This window comes from Sphaeramia orbicularis, chromosome 3 (genome assembly GCF_902148855.1).
Source record: "Sphaeramia orbicularis chromosome 3, fSphaOr1.1, whole genome shotgun sequence".
Lineage (NCBI taxonomy): Eukaryota > Metazoa > Chordata > Actinopteri > Kurtiformes > Apogonidae > Sphaeramia > Sphaeramia orbicularis.
Window position 1 is genome coordinate 59,044,110 of NC_043959.1, and position 14,914 is coordinate 59,059,023.

A 14,914-nucleotide genomic window follows, 5' to 3' on the forward strand; every position below is an offset into this window, starting at 1 on the left:
GTTACTTACGGGTTAATTTTAAATGTTGTACTGCTCACTCAGTCAGAGTGGCTTTTCACAATGCATTCCGTGTTATACATGGTTTTTATCGTAGATGTAGTCCTAGTGGTATGTTTTAATTTCTTATTATGAGATGCTACGGAAAGCAATTTTGAATTTTATACTGCGTTTAAGTCACTCTAGAAATGTTGTGATTTCTACAATTGTTAACGCTGACTTTTATGCACATTCTAGACTTGTTAAATACTGACACCAGCATCTTTATACTTGTTATTGAAGATAGGGTGTGTGCATGTGTGTTGTTTTTATCTATATATATATAAAACCCTTTTTATTATTTTTTTTAATTGTTATTATACTCTGTGGACTGTAATTATTTACATGTCTGATAGAAATAAATAAATAATAAATAAAATAAAATAAATAAATAAATAAATTGCTATCAGGTACAGTTAAGCTAATTGTGGCTCCAGAATGACAACACAGCACGGGCTTCTTAAAGACGGGCGCTTTCATTTGGCTTCTCAAACGCCGTGAAAACTAAAAGAAATAAAATACAATGGATTTAGGCACTTAACTGAAGCCTAAACATGAAATGTGAATAGCAAAAGGCTAGCCTACCTCGTGACCACCTGTCACTTCGGAGATTTCAGGTAAACAGTCTTCTCGTTTTGCGCATTCTAAATAAACATGTGTTAATTAGAACAAACGTGATTACGAATATACAATGATACAAATGTACACAGTATTACAGATACCTTATACAGCTGGCTTCCCTTAGCAGCTACTGCAGACGTGTCTCCGTCAAAGGCTTTAGCATGTCTGGGCTAACACGGAACTTGAATCTTCTCTGACTCACACCAAGTCTCGCGATAACAGCGATAAATAGACCGAAATAAATAAAATGCTTGACATTAACCTCAATATAACAAATAATGCCTCCTATACATGAAACAAAACATATTTTCCATAAATGAAGATAATAACATAATTATAATATTTCATCAAATATTTTAACTCTTAAAACAAAACATAAATTTCTTCCATGCTTACACTGTTACTCTGACTCTTACACTAACTAGAAGCACTCGGAGAGCGCAGACCTCCGCCAAGGCTGATCAGTGCCCCCCCCGGTGGCCCCCCCCACGCCAAGGAGGTTATGTTTTGGCCAGGGTTTGTTTGTTTGTTTGTTTGTCTGTCTGTCTGTTTGTCTGTCCGTTAGAGTGCAACATAACTCAAAAAGTTATGGACAGATTTTGATGAAATTTTCAGGGTTTGTTGGAAATGGGCCCCCCCGTGGGCCCCCCCACCCCCGATCACCACCAAAATTTAATCATTTCTTCCTTATCCCATTTCCAACAAACCCTGAAAATTTCATCAAAATCTGTCCATAACTTTTTGAGTTATGTTGCACACTAACGGACAGACAAACAAACAAACAAACAAACTAGAAAAGCACTCGGAGAGCGCAGACCTCCACCAAGCGCAAAAATTCCCCACATAATCGGTGATACAAATCCTACATTTATTTTTTAAAATAAAATCCGCCTTCTGGATCAGATCCGGATCAGCCTTTGAAATGTGATAGAGGAACCCATTGTCAATTCCTGAGTTACATTTCATGAGTTTTGGTCAATAATTAAGCGAGATATTGGGAAACGAAAATTTTGGCCCCATTTACCACAATGTTAACGAAAATTTTCAAGTGATCCAGAATCCAGGATTTCTTCCGGATCACCCCCAAAAGTTAATCATTTCTTCCTTATCCCATTTCCAACAAACCCTGAAAATTTCATCAAAATCTGTCCATAACTTTTTGAGTTATGTTGCACACTAACGGACAGACAAACAAACAGACAGACAAACAAACCCTGGCAAAAACATAACCTCCTTGGCGGAGGTAATAACATCTCTACTTGTAATAATGCTACTGAGAATATTAGTCATACTTTAGTTGCACAGAACATTAAAAAACACAGACATTCGAAGTCTGGCTGACAGCTAACACCATTTTTAAGCTAGTATTGTGCACAAACTAGTATAAAGCATAACCTTAATATTTGTAGAAACTGACCTAAATCCTTGATGTAGAAGTCATTGTAAAGGTGTTTATCATGGCTGTAACATGGAACATAGATCTAACATCATCAAATGGCCAGTTCAGTTCCCAGTACCAACCAAACTGCAACAGAAATATCATGGAAGTACTCGAGTACATGATACATATTGTACTTTTAAGTAATCTGTTCATAATCCTATTCCTATATTTTCATCAAACTCTCTCTGGATGTTGACTTCAACAATAACAAATGCTAAAAGTCTGTCTTTCACAGCCTTGTGATGCCTCTACCTTCTATGTCTTCTCACATTAAACCTTTCTTTTCCAAACTGGGAACTTTCTTGTGACTGTTTTGCTTAAAAGTCGTGGTGGTAGAACATTAATTTCTTTTAAATACTGTGAGGAAAAGGAACCTAAATCCAAATTGACAAGAAAACTATTCTTTCTACACTGTCAACAGCAAATAACTTTTCTGACTTGACTGTTTATTTCAAATTAATCACAAAAATTCACCCTTTAATTTAAACACAAAGCTATTATATTGTACTTGATTATCTGCATGACATTTGCCTTTGACTTCAAGCATCTATTTTGACAGTTTTTTCCTCCTCAACAGCTCTAATATCTAATATCTAATATCTTACATGTCTCTTCTTGTTGCTTCTGCTTCAGAAGATGCTGGTGCTCCAGAGCTCTTAGACCCTGGAGGAGCAGGGATGCCCTCCACTCACACTCTGCCTTCTCCACATGAGTCGTACCATTACGGGTTGGGCTACACCTCCCCCTTCTCCTCTCAGCAACGGCCTCAACGCCACTCGATGTACGTCAGGAGAGAGCGCCACAGACCTCATGGGGTTGAAAGTGGGATGGCGGGTTTGCCAGCACCAGGCCAGGCCATACCGACACGTGCCAGTAGCCTGCAGCTCCTCTCACCACAGCTCCAGCACCGGACCACCCTCACCGGACACTCAGTGAGCTCATCCAGAGAGGACTGCACCGACGACATGACCAGGGTTAGTGGTACACAGTCCGATGGGTTTGTGATGGTTTAGAAAACATCCTTCGATACTGCGAAAATGGCAGTGCTTCCACTTACGCCATGTTCAGTTCAGACTAAAGGTTTGCATTAGGGGCATTTACATGAACGTTTATTTTATGCATTTTGACATTGTGCATTGCAAAGTGTTCACGGAAAGACCAAAATTCCAAAAAACTTCCAACTTCTCTACAACAAGTATTACTTTTAGCTGCTCCCTTTAAGCCCTTTAGCCCTATCAGCGGGCCGAAAAAATTATGTTAATATTCATCTACTATAAAAATATAATAAATCAGGACAATGAATGTTTTTTTCAGCTTTTGCTCAAAGTTTAGACCCTAATGTTAATAAAAGTACATCAAAAGTGTATTTTAGAGCAAACTTTAATGTTCAAATATGATTTTCAATCTTTGTGGGGTGAAATATACGCTATTAAAAATCTCCGACACAAACAATTAATTTATGCATATCATCGTCAATCCAGCTGAAAAAAAACAGGCGAGGATCAAAAATTCTAATTTCTCTTTTAGTTTGTTCCAGTTTACTCAGGCATAGTAATAGATACAATATTTTAGACAATGGGAATAGATTCTGTGAGGTCTGTAAATGTCCATAGACACCAAGAACATCCATATGAACCTTATTATTGTGAAGGAATTCTTCATTTACTTTGGGTATGTCTGTTTAGGCGTTTTTCCCCTGAAAATATGGTCAGGGTTAAACAAGTTAAACCATCTGCTTCCACCTGACCCTGTCTCCTGAATCTTCTTTCACACTAACATCCTGCATGTCATCCTTTTTTTTAAAGTAGTTGTATTATTATTATTATTATTATTATTATTATTATTAATAATAATAATAATAATAATAATAATATTAGTTAATGAGACATAGTGCAAAGAAAAAACAACAAATAAATAAAAGACAAATTGAGCAAGTAAGCAAACTAACAAACAAAAAACAATGATAAACAACAACAATGAAAACATCATATTACAATGAAGAAGATAATAAACGTATATAGCAACTAAACAATATGGATTGATAAGGGGCAAGAATTAAGGGGGGGGGGGGGTGAATGAAAATGAGAAAGAGAATGGGGGGTGAGAGTGCAAATAATTATTATAATAATGATAATAATGACAACACAACAATATATAGTAATAATACTAATGGTCTTATTTGTCATTACTGTGGCAGCAGTGGAGGTAGCCACAAAAACAGTAAAAACTGGTTAAATAATTCAATATTTCTAATAATTTATATCAATTCATATGAATCAGAGTTTATATTAATTAATTTAAATTAATATACCTATGGGGGGGTGGAGCTAAGCACACAGAGCCCGAGGAGGGGAGGACACCATCACCTTCTCACAAGACCTCCAGCCCCCCCATGGACCAAGACCAGCTCAGGGACCAGGACCAGCCAAGGGGGATTCCTCTTTACACCTTCTCCCCACCTTTTTTTTGTTTTGTTTGTTTTCTGCATGTCCTGTTTCTCCACATCCATAAATCTCCTCTTTGTCTTCTGCCTGATCTTCATCACAAAACTTCTCACTTTTCAAAAAGTTCTTTCTTCAATTGAGGTTCTTTTTGCCATTTTTCACTAAAGGCATAAATGCACATGGAGGAAATAGAAACACCTTTTTTGGCTAATTCGACATTACAACCATTCAGCTCGTGATCGTTCAGCTGTTTGTGTCATCTTCTCTCATATTCCATTTAAGTGCAAAAACATGCCTGATACAGCAGGTTGTGAGGAGATGGCTAAATTATTCCTCGTTTCATCTATGAAAAAAATTCATTTCGATTTTAACTATTTTACATGGAAATCACCAATAGAATGTTCTGCTTCTTCTATTCTGTTTATTAGAGCCATGTGTAGTGTAGCCTACGGCGCAACATGACGCAGCCTAAATGATTTCATCTGAGCCTGTTTATAGTAAAGCAGAGAATTTCCATTTAGGCAAATTTTTTTAATTTTACCTCAAATTTGCTGAACATTGTACAAAAATACAACCAATGATATTACACCATTTTAGAGCCTCACAGTGTTGTGATCTGACCTGTTTCAGCTCAACTCCAGCCAGTTGATGGGGTCACCAGTGGTTCTGTTGGTATGATTTTAAGATTTAGTATTTTTATTTATCGAGGTTAGGGTCACTTATTCCACATATACATACAATACAAACCCTGTCTCGATAGTTTCTGCTTTCTCTGCTTAATACAAGTGACATAAGTTTCTCTAAACATCTGGGGATCGAAAGGAGAAATTCAAGACCTGCTGTTTCATCAATACCACAAATGAAGCTGTTGTAAATAACTCATTTTCAGTGTATCCAGCTGTAAAAAGACTGAAAAACCACAATCAGAAGGAACTACAGAGTATTGTTACTATGGAAACAACACACTGTTTCCTCTTGTTGCATTGGTCTGAATTGGCAGAGTTTCAGAACGACGCAGATCGGAGCTCTGCAAGTAGTTGCACATTCAGCTCATGTTGTTGTGGATCTTTAGTCTGAACTGGACTTCAGGGTCTTTAGGGATCTAAAAATATGTGACTTTTTTTCCCAATTTTAACATAAAAAAATATATATTGTTTTATAAAGTGTAAATATAACTAACCTGACAGGATTCACGTGTAATTTAACAGGTTTGTTGTAGTTTTAGGAGTAACATCTGAGAACAGCTTGTTGAGTTTGATGTTTGTGTGTGAGTATTTCACAAGCTGGTGTGTGTATGCAGGTGGGTCATTTCATATCAAACCACCTACGACCTCCCAGTTCATGTCATGGGTTCATTAAGGGAAAAAAAAAAACACAGTTATGCAAACACACCTATTAGCTTAATTTCATCATCAGTGTTTCTATTCTAAGTCTCACTAACTGCTTATTTTACACTTGAAATTTGTATTTAAAGTCTAAGAAATCAATTGACAATATTTAAGTAAGAAATAATCTGGTAATATATTTTTTTATTCATTTTTTAAATTTATCTTCACTAGTTTTCACTTTCTTCAAAACAAATTTCTGCTTCTAAAGCATATTAAATTAAAGCAATTAAATTTATATTTCTAAAGCTTTTGTACTTTGCTTCTGTTAAGATGGAATTTCCCCTTGTGGGACTAATAATGGCATATCTTATCTTATCTTTTCTTTTCTTATCTTATCTTATCTTATCTTATCTTATCTTATCTTATCTTATCTTATCTTATCTTTTCTTATCTTATCTTATCTTATTAGCATTATGCGCTGCTTTCATGTATTAGTGTTGGCAGGCTGTATCACATCTAAATGTTACTTTGTCCTGCATAAAAATTAAAAACTAAAAAAATGCCTACCATAGACATTATTCTATCTTTGAACCAGAAAATCACACTTTTTTAACTAAAAGCTTAGAAAATGTAAAATTATATGTGTTGAAGTAATGAACGAATATTTTGTCCAGAGACAGAGAATAATTTAACATCATTTAGTCAACAAATTAAACCATTACAAGCTACAAATCTTAACAGCTATCACACACATAGAAAGCTTTTACACATATCAATCATTTCTTCAACTTTACAATTTTTATATTTCTGCATTGAATATTATCACTTACCATCAAAACCTTTCTGAAATAATTAAAAATGTAGTCAAAATACTGTATTTTAAATGTTTTTCCGCTCTAAAACTATATTTAGCAAAATCTGTGGCTGACAAAATAACTTCTAGATATGACAGAACTATATTAATATACCATTGAATTCAATTATTGTATTTGTGCAGCGTCAAATCATAACAAAAATCATCTGAAGGTGACAGAGGGAAGGAAAACCTCCCTTTAGCAGACGTAACCTCTGACAGAAGCGAGCTCAGGGTGGGCAGCCATCTGCCTCAACCGGGTGGGCTGAACGGAGAGCAGAGGGAGAAAGGAAGAAGGAAGAGCCAGAAAAATAACAGAAAAAAAAACACAACAACACATCAGTAACATAAGGCTCCAGAGCCAGAGATACCTGCAGGAAAGACGGAGCGGATGGACTGTTAACCCTTTCATGTACAGTCACAGTACTGGGAAACTTCACCGACCTTCTCTTTACTGACGTTCCATTTTTGTGTTTACTAATATTATCCTGTAATATAACTGGAAGCTGATGACACAGGCCTATACTGTACTTTTTTTGTGTCCGTGTTAGGGTTCTGACCTCCACAACATAATCATTGATTTATGACATATTCAACTGAAATGGTATGTTTTTTTAACCCTTTCATGCGCACTGGTCACTACAGTGGACAGCTATTTTAGAGCTGTTCTCTTGTGTATTCATGGGTTTTGTTGTTATTTATTTATTTATTTATTTATTTATTTATTTAGTTATTTTTTTTAAGGAGGTTATGTTTTTGCCAGGGTATGTTTGTTTGTCTGTCTGTTTGTTTGTCTGTCCGTTAGTGTGCAACATAACTCAAAAAGTTATGGACAGATTTGGATGAAATTTTCAGGGTTTGTTGGAAATGGGATAAGGAAGAAATGATTAAATTTTGGTGGTGATCAGGGGTGGGGGGGCCCATGGGGGGCGCCACTGATCAGCCTTGGCGGAGGTCTGCGCTCTCCGAGTGCTTCTAGTTTACACATTTTTTTATTAAAGTTTTAAGACACTACATATCTTTTCTGACATGAATCGGTAACATTATGTAGATCTCTCCTGAGCATAAACCCCCAGAATCACAAGCCCTCCCCATAGTTTTCACACAGTTTATCAGTAAATACATGTTTCTGTGTCAAAAATTAAACATGTGGTGTCCAGCTGAGTGGACATTTTTGCAACTTCATGAAAAATAGGTTCATGAAAATTTTTATTTTTATTTTTTTGTCATTATTATTTTTTTCAATGTGTTTTTAAATTTTTAAATTATTTTTATTTGATTTATTTATTTTATTTTTCAGAAGAAAATTTTCAATCGCATTGTTTTTTTCATGCCTAAAGAGGAATAAAAACACTCAGGAAAAATTTTTGATTAAGGTTCTCATAATTTGTGCATGAAAGGGTTAAACCTATAATCTGGACTTTATGGACCCTTTCGTGCTACATTGTAAGATTCTCCACTTAGTATGGAGTTAGAGGAAGAGTAAAGTGACAATGTCCAACTGCTACCCCCCCACCCCACCCCCAGTGAGTAGAAGCCTCCAGCCATAAAACAGAATAAAGATGAAGTCAGTTCTGACCCACTGTAAAAACATGGCAAGATTTCTGTCCCCTTCATTATTTAAGAGCACATTCAGCAATTTACTGCTGAAATGTCATATTTATTTCCTTTCTAATATCAATATTGATCCCAGTATTGATGTGGTGCATGACTGCGGTACTTAAATAATCAGGTTACAACTCAAAATTGTACTTTGGTATCACTAAATTAATCTGAATCAATCAATCAATACTGAATCGAATCGATATTGAATTGAATCGTGATTAATCGATTCAGAACCTTATGAATCGAAATCTAATCGATTATGGAAATTGACCATGATACCCAGCCCTATTCTCCAACCTAGTTCATTTCACTGGTCAACAACAAATTTATTGTTTAAGTTTTTTGAGCTGATTTCGGATAATTTTGGTGTGCTGAATTCAAAAATCACATTCATTTTGCTCAATCAGGTCAACTTTCTGAACTATGCTACATATTGGCTTTTGAACATTTTTGCTTACATTTATGGGCATTTTCACATCATATGATACAAAATTCTTTCATATTTCTTGAAATAAACGAGTTCTGAAGATTTGACTTTTGCCAATTTATGATTAATGTTTTTTTTAATATTACAGGTGAATGAAATGGCTTCAACTAGAAGATCTTGCAAAAATAAGCCTGACGTATTCTGCTACATCTGCGGTGAATACACCATTGTACCTAACAGGAATCAAGTCACAAGTTTCATAAAGTGTGCTTACCAATCTTATTTTGGTATTAAACTTGGTGACCAAGATAAAGTTTGGGTGCAGATTGTGAGAAGATCAAATTTTTCCAAATCAAATTAGCAAAAAAAACCCCGACCTGATTGAGAAAAACAGATGTCATTTTTGGATTTAGCGGTGCAAAATGGTCCTAATTCAGTTGAAAAAACCTAGACAACTTGCAGAAAACATTTTTTGTAACCCAGTGTTTTCAACTGATGATGTGCAGAGTCCGCTGTAGTGAATAATTGGGTATTGTTCTCAGTATGATAGATTCTTGAAAAATATCCAACAGGACATGTTTTACATCTTGTTTGGGAGCACTGACAGTGTAGACAGATGAACGTCACAATGCTGTTTCTTCCCTGTGTGTAAAAATGAAGCCAAAATCCAGAGAGCTGCCTTGTTGCTTCTCTGACACAATCTGGAGCCAGAGTCTGTCAGGATGTGGGGATGTGTCATGGATGTGGCATGTGGAATGTGGAGCACAATATGTCAGTACAGCTGTCAGTTTTCTGTTTTTATAACATCAAATATCTTATTAAAAAATAAACTGATCAGAAAGGTGAACTATGAACACAAGTCAGTTCTATGAAGAGCAAAAACCACCACTGGGAAACATTTATCGGATGGTTACAATCAATTTCATTCTGCTCAAAGTCTCATTGGATGACACAGAGGAGATGGCTTATACTGACCTACACTGCACCAGCCACCACCAGGAGACTGACAAGTTTCGGCTTCAAAACTGAACTCTTTTCACTCCCTTCGTGTTAACCCATAAAGACCCAAACATCCACCCCCAACCAAAATCATCTACTGATCTAAAATGTTCAACACCTGCTGATCCACTGAGCCTATCAATGCATGTCAGTAACTGGTGTAAAATGCAGTTTGTCGTCTTTTCACGGTCATCAGGTATGACCCATTTGGATGTTCAGAGGCTGCGTAGTTACCATGGAAACATTGTCATTCTCTACAACAGGTTTCATTAAAATTCATTTTAGTTTAGGGGTCACATACAGCCTAATATGATCTAAAGTGGGCCGGACCAGTAAAATAATATAAATAGTAGGATAATAACTTTTGAGTGAAGAAAGTAATGAAAATGTTTACATCTATGAATTGTACTTGAACATAACATGAACAAATATGAACAACCTCAAAATTCCTAAGTAAAGTAAGTGCAATATTAACAATATTATGCCTTAGTTTATCTTTTATACATGTGAATTACAACTTAGAGGTCACAGTGGATCTACAAAAACACAAAACATTAAATAACAGGCAGAATATTATTAAAATTCCATATACTTCTCTTAAGAGATTTCAGGTTATTCACTTTTTTTATATATATATATATATATAAAAGGCTAGTCAGTACATGTAAACATTTTTGTGTAATTTTACTTTTTTTTTTATAAAAGGCTAGTCAGTGCATGTAAACATTTTTGTGTAATTTTACTTTTTTTTTTTTTTTTATAAAAGGCTAGTCTGTACATGTAAACATTTTTGTGTAATTTTACTTTTTTTTATAAAAGGCTAGTCGGTACATGTAAACATTTTTGTGTAATTTTACTTTTTTTTTTTTTTTATAAAAGGCTAGTCGGTACATGTAAACATTTTTGTGTAATTTTACTTTTTTTTATAAAAGGCTAGTCGGTACATGTAAACATTTTTGTGTAATTTCCCTTTTTTTATATAAAAGGCTAGTCTGTACATGTAAACATTTTTGTGTAATTTTACTTTTTTTATAAAAGGCTAGTCGGTACATGTAAACATTTTTGTGTAATTTTACTTTTTTTTTTTTTTTTTATAAAAGGCTAGTCTGTACATGTAAACATTTTTGTGTAATTTTACTTTTTTTTATAAAAGGCTAGTCGGTACATGTAAACATTTTTGTGTAATTTTACTTTTTTTATAAAAGGCTAGTCGGTACATGTAAACATTTTTGTGTAATTTTACTTTTTTTTTTTTTTTTTTATAAAAGGCTAGTCTGTACATGTAAACATTTTTGTGTAATTTTACTTTTTTTTATAAAAGGCTAGTCGGTACATGTAAAAATTTTTGTGTAATTTCCCTTTTTTTTTTTTATAAAAGGCTAGTCGGTACATGTAAACATTTTTGTGTAATTTCCCTTTTTTTTTTATAAAAGGCTAGTCGGTACATGTAAACATTTTTGTGTAATTTCCCTTTTTTTTTTATAAAAGGCTAGTCGGTACATGTAAACATTTTTGTGTAATTTTACTTTTTTTTTGTTATAAAAGGCTAGTCGGTACATGTAAACATTTTTGTGTAATTTTACTTTTTTTTTTTTTTATAAAAGGCTAGTCTGTACATGTAAACATTTTTGTGTAATTTTACTTTTTTTTTTTTATAAAAGGCTAGTCGGTACATGTAAACATTTTTGTGTAATTTTACTTTTTTTTTTTTTTATAAAAGGCTAGTCTGTACATGTAAACATTTTTGTGTAATTTTACTTTTTTTTTTTATAAAAGGCTAGTCGGTACATGTAAACATTTTTGTGTAATTTTACTTTTTTTTTTTTTTATAAAAGGCTAGTCTGTACATGTAAACATTTTTGTGTAATTTTACTTTTTTTTTTATAAAAGGCTAGTCAGTGCATGTAAACTTTTTTTGTGTAATTTTACTTTTTTTATATAAAAGGCTAGTCAGTGCATGTAAACATTTTTGTGTAATTTTACTTTTTTTTTTTTTTTTACACTAAAACAATGAGAGAAATTTACAGTTTTCATTATTTATAGGATATTATGATAGTATTCTACTGGTCTGATCCACTTTAGATTGAATTGCCCTAAAATGATTCTTAATATCTTCAGTGTCATTTTTGCCTTTCACAAATGCATCCCAGGGGCCGGTGTGAACCCTTTGGTGGGCTGGATTTGGCCCCCGGGCTGCATGTTTGACACCTGTGCTCTACAACATTGATTCACTAGTCAAACCCATGGAATTTAATGAATGACAGTGGTTGTAGACGCTTGTTGTATGTTCAGTTAATGATATATTTTACTGAAAAAGTCACTTTTTATTCAGTTTTCTCTGTTTTTCGTACAATAGCCATCAATTTTAATCTGAGCTTTTATTAACATCCATATGATCAATACATTAAATTTTGCAAAATACCAGATTTTCACAGGAAAAATGCAAAATATAGAGAATGATTTTAGAATAAATGGTGTTAAGTCACTTAAATCACAAATGTTAAATATAGAGAAAAAATATCATTTGGGGATTGCCACAAAAGTAGCACTGGGTCTTTATGGGTTACTTCTGAAGTTGTCGTTCCTCAGGTCTTTGCCTCATCTCCTCACTCCTCCCACCAAAAATGTGAGCAGAGGAGTTGAGGTTAGGAGGTGATGAGAGAGTATTTTATGATCTCTGTCAGATGAGCGTGCATTTACATTTCTGAATTCGCAGTGTGGCATAATGTGTCAGTAGGCGATGTAGGGATGTCATACTGTACATTTCTATTTAACACACACAGGCTTAATCATGCATTTCATGTTTTTAACCCATAATGACCCAAACTAAAAATGTTTGATAACTGTAAAAGGTTTCATAACTTCTCATCCACTAAACCTATAAATACATGTAAATAATTGGTATAAAATGCAGTTTGTAATCTTTTCATGGTCATCACAAATGACCCATTTGGATGTTCAGAGGCTCCGTAGTAACCATGGAAACAGCATCATCTTCTACAACATTGATTCACCAGAAAAAACAAATAAACTGTCATTTATCACCAGTTTAATAAATGACAGTAGATGGAGACACTTAGTTTATGTTCAGTTAGTGGTTTCTTTGCTCATAAAGTCACTTTTTCTTCAGTTTTCTCTATTTCTGACATAATAACCCTCAACTTTAATCTGAGCTTTTATGAACATCTACCTGATCTGTGAATTAAATATAGGAAAACACCTGATTTATACTTAAAGAATACAAAATGCAGAGGATAATAGTATAATAAATGGTGATAAAACACTTAAGAAAGGTTAAATATATATGTAGAGAAATTTGAGTGTGTGTAGAAATATGTTTGTTTGCATATGTAATCTTTATTACTATTCATGTTATTGTCCTGCAAAGTAGGATGACCATGACAAGCATTGATTTTCACAATTTTCACGGCAAAGTCTATCTTTATATGACAATATTCAAGCAGCGAAGGTTCACAAATTGCCCCTTTTATTCCTTCCAGTGAACAATATTGACACCTTTTTCTCTTTTTCAAAAAAAAACAAAAAAAAAACAAAACAGAACAGCGTAATTTGTACCTAACATGTCCTGTGTAATATGTTACGAGACTGATCTGAATAAAAATTGGAGTAAAAAAAAAAAAGAAAGGTTAGAGAGAAGATTCATTTTTGGGATTGCCACACTGGGTCCTTATGGGTTAAATAACTAGTAGAGCTTCAAATTTTTAATCAGTACAATACAATGTACATGTTCAGATACAGTTCGATAAGTTTCCCTTCCTCTCTCCCAGCTGCACATGCATCTCCATAAACACCACAGGCAATACAGGATGGAAACCAAAGAAAACAACAACAGTCACAGCAAATAAGTAACATCCACTCCAGAATACAAGGCCACAGGTACAAATCCCAGTCAGAAGCAGGATGACAGCACCTTAATTTACAACATGAGGTTATGCATCACCAATAAGTATTATTGCAGCAATAAATGTAACATAGGTTCCCATCTTTTAGTTAAGGTGTTTTTCTGAAGCCTGAGTGAGAATGTGATCGGCTCCATTTGATAAATATCCTGAACTTTTTGAATAAAAGTTTCATTTTTAAAGTCCTGCCACGGTTCATATCAGTCAAAGTCATCTTTATTGTTAGTTCTGCCATGTACATTACATACAGAGAGAGCCGAAATTACTGGACTCTAAGGCCCCACAGTGCAAGTAAACATAAAGTGCAAATAACATAGAAGAGTGTAAAAGGTAAACATAAAAGAGTGCAGTAGAGGAATAACAAAAGAACAATCAAGGTGCATATGAGCATCACTTGCACTAAAGTGGCGATGTTTTGGGGGGGGGTAGAGCAGGGAGGGAGTTCAGCGTTCTGATAGCCCGGTGGAAAAAGCTGTCTTTCAGTCTGCTGGTCGTAGCCCTGAGGCTCCGCAGTCTCCTCCCTGATGGCAGGAGGCTGAAGAGGCTGTGAGACGGGTGGGTGGGGTCTTTTACGATGCGGATGGCTTTTCGGGTGAGGCGGGTGTTGTAGATGTCCTGAAGGGAGGGGACAGGGGCTCCAGTGATCTTCTCAGCTGCTCTCACTGTACGCTGGAGGGTCTTTTTGCAGGATGAGGTGCAGGCACCGAACCACACAGTGATGCAGCTGGTCAGGACACTCTGGATGGTGCCTCTGTAAAATGTGTGCATGGTAGGGGCTGGGGCTCCGGCTCTCTTAAGTTTGCGGAGGAAAACTTACTAGAGCCAGAGCCCCAGCCCCTATCATGCACATATGCACATATGATCCGGTCTTGCCTCTCTTACACAGCTCCGATCACCAAACAACTCCTGACCTGTGTATCCTTGGTTTTACCTCCTTACTCCTAAGTATTTAATCATCAATATGCATTTGTCCAATCGAGTAGTGAAGGAGGCGAACAATAAGAAAGAGGCTCTGGAGCTGATCCCCTAGCACGTTCAATGACAGCAAAGGGTTAATGTTATAGCTGCTATGTGTATTAGGATGGCTAAAGCCCAGAGATCCAATTACCCTCAGGGGATAATAAAGTGAGGGGTTGTCTGAGTATTAGACAAATATGAAGTATTTTTTTCAGTTATCCTTATCATCAGTTTTTATCCAGTGTGTGAAATCAATTTCCGAGTAACAATTGAGCGGTGAGGA

At 35.1% G+C, this 14,914-nt stretch overlaps 1 protein-coding gene across 1 annotated transcript in view; it reads left to right on the top strand.

The window, feature by feature from the left end:
- The window catches only part of cdkl5 (cyclin dependent kinase like 5), a 106,629-nt gene that overhangs the window by 67,033 nt on the left and 24,682 nt on the right, over positions 1-14,914 (top strand). Inside the window, 1 exon segment of the mRNA XM_030123046.1 lies at positions 2,732-3,072. Coding sequence (XP_029978906.1) covers positions 2,732-3,072 — 341 coding nt within the window.